The sequence below is a fragment of the Ictalurus furcatus genome, chromosome 8, assembly GCF_023375685.1.
Source record: "Ictalurus furcatus strain D&B chromosome 8, Billie_1.0, whole genome shotgun sequence".
In the NCBI taxonomy this organism is placed as follows: domain Eukaryota; kingdom Metazoa; phylum Chordata; class Actinopteri; order Siluriformes; family Ictaluridae; genus Ictalurus; species Ictalurus furcatus.
In genome coordinates this window covers 25,556,395-25,568,756 of record NC_071262.1, presented here as the reverse complement: position 1 = coordinate 25,568,756, position 12,362 = coordinate 25,556,395, and the positions used below count along the sequence as shown (strand labels likewise).

Genomic DNA, 12,362 nt, shown 5'->3' with positions numbered 1-12,362 from the left:
GCTAATCTAGCTAATCTAGCTAATATATTCACAATAAACAAATAAAACTCGAATTTAATTGATCTCCACAAATCTCTTTAACTTGATGCTGGTGTTAGTAACCTATCGTTTGGGAACCAGTCGGTTCTTTCGGCACACTTTTAGGTGAAATTGAAATATGAAAGATGACTCGCATACATAAACTGTGGGATTTTTTTATTCCTTAGCCATAATCCGGAAGGTGTAGGGATAATATTTCATCCCTCTATATGCATGTGATCTGCATCTGCCCATGATGACAATAAAAAAAAATCGAATACATTTTAATTTCACTTGATTTAAAGATTTTTCTAAGCCAATGAACCCATTTATTAGCTGTGCTAAGTGATAGTATGCTTTTGGATGGAGCAGCGAGATTAATGTCTGATGTGCTCGCTGTGGTGATGCTCTCACTCACACTTTGTTTAGAAGAGCCTGAGAGGTTAGCACTTGAACGGATCATTAAGGAAACGTAGCTGACCCCAGAGACACATGAGAGGAAGAGTTGAAAGAGGGAGGAGAGAGAAGAGTCTTAATGGTCATTTAGCTGTCTTTCTCTTTTTTCATCCCTGTATTTAGTGCTGGAAGCAGAAGGCACTACATTTCACTCAGCAGAGGCTGTGGGATCGAGATAAGCTTTCTGGAGCTCACGTGTTGCGGCCTTCTCCTCTAGCCGGAGCTTATCGTACACTTGTTAACACACAGATCTACCGGCTGACGTCATCATGTTCGGCTGGATCGGCGGTTTCTTCACCTATGAGACGACCAAGTCTGTGGTGGTCAAGAGCTGGTCGGTGGGAATTATCAATCGTGTGGCTCAACTCCTCATCATCATTTACTTTGTTGGGTAAGAGCTGAGGAATATTTACATGGTTGAAATAATAGAGTGTGTATGCGTGTGTGTTTCTATCTATCTATCTATCTATCTATCTATCTATATAGATAGATAGATAGATAGATAGATATGTGTGTGTGTATATATATATATATATATATATATATATATATATATATATATATATATATATATATATATATATATATATATATATATAGATTGATAGATAGATAGATAGATATGTGTGTGTGTGTGTGTGTGTGTGTGTGTGTGTAAGTGAATGCATTGCAAATGCAAATATTACTGTCAGTTGTGTAATGTCTTGGATAGTTCATGCTAACAGATCTACTAAGTGAAATAAATACTATTTGTTTTTTTAAAAAAAAGTGTTTGTAAAATGACAAATCTCTGTTGAATGTGTTGGACAACTGCACCTGAGAATAGATTTATTTATTACAGAATACTGATTCTATAAAAGAGCATCTATGTAGGACGTACTTGGGATGTAGATTTAGATCCTTTACGAGCAAGCGTGAGGTGACAGTGGCGAGGAAAATCTCCCTGAGAAGACATGACGAAGAAACTGGGCTCAAAAGAGAACTCGTCCTCTTCTTGGTGACACCGGATTGTGCGATTATAAATCTTAAATTTAAATGATACATTCTAAAACAGTATACAGATTTTGAAAGTGTGTTTAAGGGGTGTTCTGTATGTGTAACTTGTTGTAGTGTGCGCTGTGTGTTTTATTTTATCCAAAAAAAAAAAAAAAAAAATAGTCGACGGCAACTGGGTCGACTCTTCATTTATTCTCTGATAACACAAATAAGCAGCCTCTTTGAGTGAATCGCCCTTACACTGTGCTCTCTCCCATTCAATTACAATGCGAAAGGGCAAGAATTCCCCCAAGTAACAAATTAAAATAATATAAAACACAAACCATACCTGATAACACAAATAAGCAGCCTCTTTGAGTGAATCGCCCTTACACTGTGCTCTATAAAATAAACATGATGTGCGATGGTCACCATGTGCTCTCATTTCCACGTTTTAAAACAAAATACCAAAAAATGACTCAAAAAGGAGGGTAAAACAACAAAAATAATCACACAGGTAAGTAAAATAACATTATACACACAAATTAAAATGAGTATATATGTATATAAATGATGATTTCAATAAAGATGAAACAAAATTATCGAGAACTTAAAATTAAACCTACCTCTCCCGTTCGATTACAATGCGAAAGGGAAGAGGAGGAGCCCAAACAGGAAATTACACAGACCAATGACATCATGACAATTAACAGGGAACGTACTCGTAGAAGTAGACAGCTACTTCAGGTATACATTTCCTTTTGTGTAATTCTACACATTAAACGTATGGAATAATTTCCATACCCGTTATATATGCACAGATTATGAATAAGAGTGCAAGGATGAGCACAAGGCAGTCTTTATGGTTACAGCAACAGTTCATAGGTACACATTTACAGCATCCAGTTGAGATTATTCACTGAAGCATGAATGAGATTTGGGCATAAACCTACAAATCTTTAGGGGATCGATGTGGGACCATCCAAAACAGCAGAAAGTGAGCCGCGAGTGCAGAAACTGCAAGCAGGAGTAGAACATCAGGGTGATTTACACAGCAGGTGTGAACATGGAAGGAGAGAGAGAGAGAGAGAGAGAGAGAGAGAGAGGAATTATTAGGTATGCTCTATTTATGATTTAGTTGTGCACTGGTTCTCTAAGTGGTCCATGAAGTTAAGTGTTAAAAGTTAAAAGCTATTATACATATTATTCATTTTTTATGGTTATTAGACAGAATTGATTCAAACCTCAATAACTCATAAATAACTCAGAATAGGTCTGTCAATAATTATTAAATAATAAATAGCTCGGCCCTAACGTGGAAATTTACATTAAAAAGCTAAATAAATAAATAAATAAATAAATAAAAAGCCAATATAAATTGTATTGTACACATTTAAATAATGTTATGAAATATTTCTGTGCTCAGCAGGTCATTCGTTCCTAATAGTTCATTTATTCTTTATTTATAGAGGAATTTATTCTCCATTTAAAGGCGTCCCCGGGGACGAGATGTCTGAGAAGCCCTGCTTTAATCAGTGCAAAAATACCACAAATAATAATTCATGGCATGATTTTATTTTCATGAACGGTGCAATGTAAGATTATTCAAGATTTAAGCGGGGAAAAAAAGCAGATAAGAAAAAGATGGAGAATCCATCTTCTATCCTTCTTCTGAAGCTGTAATTTAGGGATTCATGTGTCGCAGATGCGCTGTATTATGGAAAATATTGTAGAAGAAAAAAAAAAGAACATCCTTTAGCTACACGTGTCTAGTTAACGATTGCGGAAAAATTCAATCACAAACGATGCAATTTTGCTTAGTGCGAGATAAATGCTTTCTGTCTGCGAAGGACATAATGACTTCTATTCTCTAATTCAGTTAGACGGCTGGCTTTCTCTTCAATTTGAGGGACTAAAAACAAGAGACACATAATCAGAAATCAAATAACCAGAGCAATAAATGCTTTTGCTTTCTGGTGTGTGTGTGGGTGTGTGTGTGTGTGTGTGTGTGTTTACAGCTGGGTGTTTCTCCATGAGAAGGCCTATCAGGTCCGTGACACAGGGATCGAGTCGTCAGTCATGACTAAAGTGAAGGGCTTCGGCTTCTTAAACAGTCATCTAATGGACGTAGCCGACTATGTGATGCCCACGCAGGTTAGCAACGCATGTTCACAACAAAATGTGCTCCATTAAAAAAGTAAGAAGTGTTTCGGAGTAAGAAACCAAACTGTGTGATGTTTCCCAGGGTTCCTCCATGTTCTGCGTCATCACCGCAATGTTCATTACAGCCAATCAGACGCAGAGGAAATGTCCCGAGGTCGGTCTTTCATAAACCTGTTGAACTGTAATAACGAGTGCCGTAAAACTGTACATACACATACAGTGCACAACCATATCCACGTCTTCATACCTTCTTGTGTCTTTCTTTTTCTCTCTTTCTTAGACTGACAAGAATTATAACTGCACCACTGATAAACACTGTGAGAAACACCACTCCACAAACTTGGCAAGTGGTGTGTGTCTCCTTCCTTCCTTCTTTCCTTCCATCCTTTCTGCTTGTTTTACTTCTCTCTCTCTCTCTCTCTCTCTCTCTCTCTCTCTCTCTCCCCTTCTCATCATATTTTTCTCTTTATCTTCTGTTTTAATACCTTGGACTTTTTTTCTACCTCTCTTCACTTTATAGGGAAGATAACGGGCAAATGTATCACTGAGGTGGAACGGTGTGAGATTTTAGGCTGGTGTCCAGCAGAGGATGACCACCAGGATATGTAGGAAACACACACACACACACACATACACACACACATGTTTGTCTTACTATACTTCCATTGACATCATTTTGCCTATGGTGCCTATTTTTACTATGCTACCCCTAAACCTAACCTCGGTAACTGAAAGGAAACCTTTTGACTCTTATTTATTTATTTTTTTATCTTAATAAAAGTCATTCTTAAATAAAAGACAAGCAGTTTTCCTTGTGGTGGCTAAAACAATAATATTCTTAAGTTGAAGCATGCCGCATGTTGTGATATTTTCCTTTTCATCTGCATGCCAAAAGTAAATCTTTTAAGCGGTTTTTAATTTCTCACATTGCTTGCTTGTTGAAATTTTGGTGTTCAATTTAGGGGTTTTGTGTGTTGTTGGATATTGGGGGGGGGGGAACATTTCAAATGACAGCTCGTACATGAAACTATAGAAGCCTGTTTCTGCAACGGAGGGGGAAAAAAATAAAAAGGTCATTGCAACATTATTTCTCGTAATTCTGACCTTTATCTCTCACAATTTTAAGTTAACATCTCAGAATTCTCACTTTTTTTCTGCCCACGCGTTTACAAGTTCATATCACACAATTTACACTTTTTTTCCCCCCTCATAATTCTGATATTTTTTTTTATAAAGTGTCTGGTTTTCCCATTTTTACCTATTTATAGAGAATGACTGATGCTTTGTCTGTGCGTTCTTTGTAACTCACTAAATGTCAAGTGGACGTCAAAATTGCAAGAAAAAAACGTCAGAATTGTGAGATGGTATCGCAAAATTGTGAGAAAAAAAGTCAGAATTGTGAGAGGTTAACTCAAAGCTGCGAGAATGTCAGAACTGCAAGATATAAAGTCGCAATTACATTTGTTATTTTTTCTCCGTGGCAGAAACGGTCTTTCATATGAAACCAATTCTTTATAGTTCTACGAGCGACATTATATGTAGCTTTACTTGATGAGGACAGGAAGTGTGCTAGCATACCGAGTGTTCATTTAATCCTGAAGCTAATGCAAGCTAAAAGCTGTCCGTAAATGATTCAGTGCAGGTTTGATTTGTATCTACATGGATTGTTTCAGTAACTAAATAGCATCAGGCTCACGGTTAGAGGGCATGAACCTGAATGCTATGTGAGTGGGTTTTTTTTATTTAAGAAAACTGCTATAAACCTAGCATACAAACTCTATAAACTTCCTATAAACTCTATTTCCCTGCTGTTGACCTTTCTCAGAACCCCAATGAGCGAGGCTGAGAACTTCACCATCTTTATCAAGAACAGCATTCGCTTTCCTCTCTTTAACGTCACGAGGTGAGACACGAATACACTTTCACTAAAGCGAGGCTGTGATTTGCTTCCAAATCCATCATTCTCTCTCTGTCTGTCTCTTTCTCTCTTTCAGGGGGAATATGGGTGAAAACACCAATTTGAGTTGTTTCTTTGATCCCATTAATAACACAGATTGCCCGATCTTCCGCCTGGCAGACGTGCTAAAGTACGCTGGCGAGAATTTCACAAACATCTCACGAAAAGTGAGTCCTGCACCTCCCTGTAGCTCTTCGTCTGCTGTTTGAGGAACATTTTACTTTTGTTTTATATATAGGGTTGACCGTCATATTTCAATATTCATCGCCATTCCCTAAGGATTGATTACGCGGGTGTTTCTGTATGCCACTACTTCAACGATTTGTGTACAGTTTTAACGAACGAGATTTCCAGACGCCATGGAACCCTATCCACAACTCAATAATAGCAATGATCAAACACAGGAAAGGCAAATCTAAAGAGTAGACAACATCAAGACAAAGGAGAAAACACAGGAATAGTGATCACAGTAGATAAGGCTCAGAACTCAAAGGTTGGCATGCAAGTAGAAGTAACCTGGAAGTACTCAATCAGAATTCAGGTGAGGGAGACCTCTGCTGACGAGGAGGTGTAGTGTCCTGGTCGGAAATAAACAGATGACTATGCTTCTGAATTGATTACACACGGTGTCCCGTGTAATGTTTACGTCAAAAGTAATGGTTCACACAAGGTGTGTTTTTGTTTGTGTGGAGCCTGCATGTTCTCCGCGTGCCTTGGGGGTTTCCTCCGGGTACTCTGGTTTCCTCCACCAGTTCAAAGACATGCGCCGTAGGCTGATTTGCATTTCCAAATGGTCCGTAGTGTGTGAATGGGTGTGTGAATGGGTGTGTGAATAGGTGTGCGAGTGTGCGGTTGGCACCCCATACAGGGTGTCCCCCACCTTGTGCCCCAAGTCCCCTGGGATAGGCTCCAGGCTCCCTGTGAGAAAATGGATGGGTTGGAGATGAGAGAATGGATGAATGAGGTATCTGAGCTGTGTCCATTATTTTTGGCTTTTGACACAGACTTTCTTTTCTTGCCATTGTAATCAACAACCAATGAAAACTTCCAAATGTCAAATTTACCCATTGTTTACTGTTGTATAACAGCTAGCAGTATACAGTATTGTAGTATTTTCTAGCATGCTTGATATTATCATCACTGCGTCATTAGAAAATGACTGACTGTTACACTGCTTCATATCTGCTTCCACCATCATGGCAGTAAAACTGAAACTTTTTGTTTGGTCCTGCATGTATTGCCGTATCCCAGTCTCCATGCACACACCTCAGTGATGGAACAGATTTGCTGATGTGGTTTAGGACACAGTAGGACTTACTTTTATCTATAAACATGAACAAAGCTTCATGTAGCTGAACTCTTTATCTCTCTATGGGCAGCCATCTTGGACAGCTAGAAATCCATTTTCCCCCTTAGATCGGATTGATATTATTTAATTCCCTGGGCCACTTAAACAATCTCATTCGGCATGTATTTATGAAAAAGATTTTTTATGTGAGATAGACTGCCACAGACATCCATAGACTTCCATAGACTTCCACAGACTTTCACAGACTTCTATAGACTTCTACAGACTTCCACAGACTTCTATAGACTTCCACAGACTTCCACAGACATCTATAGACTTCCACAGACTTCCACAGGTTTCCACAGACTTCCATAGACTTCCATAGACTTCTACAGACTTCCATAGACTTCCACAGACTTCCATAGACTTCCATAGACTTCCACAGACTTTCACAGACTTCTATAGACTTCTACAGACTTCCACAGACTTCTATAGACTTCCACAGACATCTATAGACTTCCACAGACTTCCACAGGCTTCCACAGACTTCCATAGACTTCCATAGACTTCTACAGACTTCCATAGACTTCCACAGATATCCACAGACTTCCATAGACTTCACAAGACTTCCATAGACTTCTATAGACTTCCAGAGACTTCCATAGAATTCCACAGACTTCCATAGACTTCCACAGACTTCCACAGACTTCCATAAACTTCTACAGACTTCCCTAGACTTCCATAGACTTCTTTGTAGCTCTAAAGCAAAACTAAAGAAGTGAATGCCAAAACCCAAATGTCTTCGCAAGTGCATTTGGTAAGAGGGAAAAATTGTGTACATTTGTTTTGTTTGTCTGCTAGTGGTCAACAATCAGTGTGTGTGTGTGTGTGTGTGTGTGTGTGTGTGTGTGTGTGTGTGTGTGTGAATTAGGGAGGAGAGATTGGAATTAATATAGCCTGGATGTGCAATCTGGACCAGCATGTAGACAACTGTAAACCCAAATACACATTCACACGTCTGGACTCTGCATTTAAAAACAGCAACACCACAAAGGGATACAATTTCAGGTACTACACTCAACTACACACAACTACAGCTGCTCTACAATATACAAAACACTCTCACATACACAATAATGTCCATCCTTGCCTCTTTATTTCAGGTTTGCAAAATACTTTAAGGCAGAAGATGGCAGTGAATATCGCACACTTCATAAAGCTTTTGCTATTCGCTTTGACATACTTGTGTCCGGCAATGTGAGTATAATATGTGTGTGTGTGTGTGTGTGTGTGTGTGTGTGTGTGTGCGTATAGATATAGTAATAATGTGTGTGTATGTAGTAAAAAGTGCAGATGTCATTTTCTTATGTGTGAAAATATATTGTTATTTTTTCCAGGCTGGAAAATTTCACTTAATCCCAACAGTAATTAACGTTGTTGCAGCTTGTACCTCAGTCGGCCTGGTAAGATCAGTGGCATAAACACACACACACACACACACACACACACACACGTACACACACACTATACACCACTAATCATAATTCTCACTGGCTGCAGGCGACGGTCCTCTGTGACATCATCCTGTTAAACTTCCTGAAAGGAGCTAAACAATACAAGGCGAAGAAATTTGAAGAGGTGACGTCTCTTTATTCCTAAATGCACACACCTTTTCCATTATCCCAGTCAGGGTATGTTAGGTGTGTATGTAAGTTTGCTTATTTAATTTTGTGCTGGAGCTACAAGGCTAAATTATTACACAACTTAGACTGACAGTATTCTAGACAGAGCTAAAAATAAATAAATAAATTTTAAGCAGCCATTTTGAAGCAAAATCACTTTTTCCTTTCTCCGCATGTGCTTGGTTTCGATCTTCGCTAATATCAGAATAAGGCAGGAGGTGTGGTCTAAATTTACAAGGTGGAAGTGTAGGTTAGAATTAATTCAGGTGCTAAACTTTATTTGTATATATATATATATTTTAAATACACTTTATTTTAAAATATAGTCCTATGGTGCGGCAATTTTAGCCAGAACTCTCTCGCAAAAAGTGATATTGCTAATCTTCCTGCTAGGCTTACTTGTTAGCAACAATACCCTCACAGTTCCAGTACAAATCCAAAGCAAACTCCAGAAGCTGGATACAGCCTTCCTTGGCTAATTGACTACATTCGGGAAAAACAAAAAGTTTCATTTTAAATTAAAATTTTAGGCCAAAGTCTTGCTTTAAAACTGTATTTTTTTGCGAGTTTGTACATATGTGTTTCTATTCCTGTACTTTGCGAGTAAGTACATTATATTTATACATTAAATTACTCGGTAAACGCAGTCAAACTAATAAGAAAGGTATGTAGTGACACACTGGCATGCAGTCTGGAGCCACTGGTTAAAATCTGACATGCAAACAATGCATCAGAAATTACTCATAATTACAGCATACCTGCCTATTAAATACTAGGTACTTACAGTACTAAAAAAACAACAACGGTACAACCCACATTTCTGGAGAAAATATCAACAAACTGACTACTTTATTTGGAGCACCTGCTCATTCAGTTCAAGCAGTTATCCAATCAGCATATCGTATGGCAAGAGCGCAATGCATTAAATCATGCAGAAACAGATGAAGATCTTCAGTTCAGATCAAACATCAGAATCAGATCTCAATGTACCTACAGTATGCTCAGATTCCTGTTCTTGGCTGGGAGTGGGACAATGCTGTTGGAACACATCCTGAGATGCTTTTCAGCTCACCATGGTTGTATAGAGTAGTTATTCGAGTTACCCTGTCAGCTCAAATCAGTCTGGCCGTCCTCCTCTGACCTCTCGTCACACTATTGGCTGATTGGATAATGAATCGTACGAAATGGATGGTGAGTGTATATTTCATGGCAATACCTGAGACTGATATTGCTCTCGCTCATTCAGGTTTCAGATTCTGTCAGTAGGTCTCCAAGTTTTGACCACCATCAGGGCAGCCAGATGACAATCAAACGGGAAGAGAAGAGCTCAGATGACTCAGGGGCTTATTCCATCAGACATCAGATGTGATCAACCGGACGCCTCGGCCGGCATGAGGTTTAAAAGCCTCTGAGCCTCATCGTACTACTCAGATTCGCTATTCTGAACCTCGACACATTTACACCAGAGGACTTCATCATGTTTACTGCTATGGCCAATTTCCTTTCCAGAATCTCAACATAAATTAGGTTATTACACGATAACTAAACTCGCTGAAAATGATTGGGACCTTATTTTATATAAAAAAAAAAAATGATCATGCATATACAAGCTGAATTTCGGTGCGAGTAGGAATTATTGGCACCTGTGGTTAAGGAAGCTTTTAACAAGTCAGGAAAGCAAGCCATATTTTCAGCGTTCTAAAACGTTTTGCATCCAGGGAGCGCTTTAGCTGTAGAATAAACTCCATAGACCATATCAGTACTCATTTATTTTATGCTCAAACTATTCAAATGATGATCTGATATTATTACTTACATAACAAGCTTTTAATAAAAGAGAGAAGTCATACTAAAGGACTTCGGGAAGTACGGAGAATCAGGGAGGAAGTTTTAGACCCTATGCGCTCAGTGCTCATGTACTTTTACCTTCTGAGTGTTTTTGAATACTGGAAAATCTTCCAGTGGTATAGTAAAAAGAACATAATCTTTCCAGTTCTGCTTTCATAAGATCACAATAAAACTGTCCGGTGTGACTCGACCGTATCACACTCACTTCCTCTTTGACTATGCACCTGAGCCTTATGCTACTATTATATGTAGTAGGTCTCTCATCTCAATATATTATAATACTGTAAGAAGATGATTTCTTTACACTATTCTTGCTAACATATTACAAATCACAATAACCGCATGTTCACTGTGGTATATGTGCCCACATCCAGTCATGTTACTTGATGTTATGTATATGTTATATGTTTAGCTTTTATTGAAGAACATAGACTAAATAATACTATATATATATATATATATATATATATATATATATATATATATATATATATATATATATATATATATATATATAACCAACCACATTTACCAAATACTTATAGAACACATGGTAAACACAATATCTGTGTAAACACTGAACAATACATTTAAAAGTAACATAAACTTCACGTGCATCGTTCCCACATGGAAGGTCATGTCGGTTATAAACATGCATTTTTCATTATAATCAGTAGATAAGTTGTTTTCTTCAGCATTACAAAGTGTTTTAGTCATTCATGTTGCCTACACAAGTTATATACACAAAATATACACAAGTTAATAAACTGTTTTATCTCTCATGCTCTCTTGTTAAGTTATTCCACATTTCATTCTTGCAAAGATGTATTTAAAATCAGTTATTTCAAAAATGGCGGACACTTTGCGTTGCCAAATCATTGTGCTGTTACGTTTCTGAAAGACAAAATGGCTATGGCAACTGGTAGGGTTTTTTTTGGCAGCTGGCCAAAATTAGGTTGAGTGCAGGTACAAAACATTAAAATCTGTGACTCCTGTAGGCATGGACAAGAGTAGGAACGCCTGTACGCCTGCACATTCTTGTAATTATCCATGCAATTATGCAGCCAATCATGTGTCAGCAGCACAATGCACAAAATCAGATCAGATACAGATCTTCAGTTAATGTTCACATCAAACATCAGAATGGAGAAAAATGTCATCTCATTGACTTGGACCCTTGCATGGTTGTTAATGAGACCAGGTGACATTTTTGACTGTCCAGTTTTCCACTGTAGCTTCAGATTCCTGTTCTCAGCTGACAGGAGTGGAACCTGATGTTGTCTTCTGCTGATGTAGCCTCAAGGTTTGATGTATTGTGCGTTCTGAGATGCTTTTCTGCTCACCACGGTTGTAAAACAGTGCTTCTTTGAGTTACCGTAGCCTTCCTGTCGGCTCAGACCAGTCTAACCATTCTCCTGTGACCTCTCTCATCAACGCGGTGTTTCCACCTGCAGAACTGCCACACATTGGATGGTTGTTGTTTTTCTCGCACCATTCTGTATAAACTCTAGAGACTGATGGGTGTGAAAATCCCAGGAGATCAGCGGTTTCTGGAATACTCAAACCAGCCGATCTGGCACCAACAACCACGTCAAAGTGACTGAGATCACATATTTCCCCCATCCTGATGTTTGATGTGAAGATCAACTGAAGCGCTTGACCTGCTTTATTTTGATTATGCATTGCGCTGCTGATACCTGATTGGCTGACTGGATAATTGCTTGAATTTGCAGTTGAACTGGTGTTCCTAATGAACTGCATGTATATTCACACAAATGTTTGATTTTAAAACTATAAGCATTAATCTAGTTAGATAAATTTATATCTAACTAGATTATATCTAACTTTACTCTCACACACACATATATATACATATGCTTCTCACTTTGGAGGTCATGATCACTTTAGAATGGATCGCAAAGTTTTCTTTACATAACTTATTACAGAAGTATGTTGGAATTACAGTGTTATTCAG

The 12,362-nt window shown here is 38.2% G+C and overlaps 1 protein-coding gene across 1 annotated transcript; it reads left to right on the top strand.

The window, feature by feature from the left end:
• The first annotated feature begins 548 nt into the window (after window positions 1-548).
• On the top strand, window positions 549-10,063 carry p2rx3a (purinergic receptor P2X, ligand-gated ion channel, 3a). Its single transcript, XM_053631751.1, has 12 exons — window positions 549-865; window positions 3,468-3,603; window positions 3,695-3,766; window positions 3,893-3,962; window positions 4,133-4,217; window positions 5,438-5,515; window positions 5,607-5,736; window positions 7,789-7,925; window positions 8,021-8,114; window positions 8,255-8,320; window positions 8,418-8,495; window positions 9,786-10,063. The coding sequence occupies exons 1-12, from the start codon at window positions 744-746 to the stop codon at window positions 9,906-9,908; spliced, it is 1,191 nt and encodes a 396-aa protein (XP_053487726.1). The 5' UTR covers window positions 549-743; the 3' UTR covers window positions 9,909-10,063.
• Window positions 10,064-12,362: the final 2,299 nt, after the last annotated feature.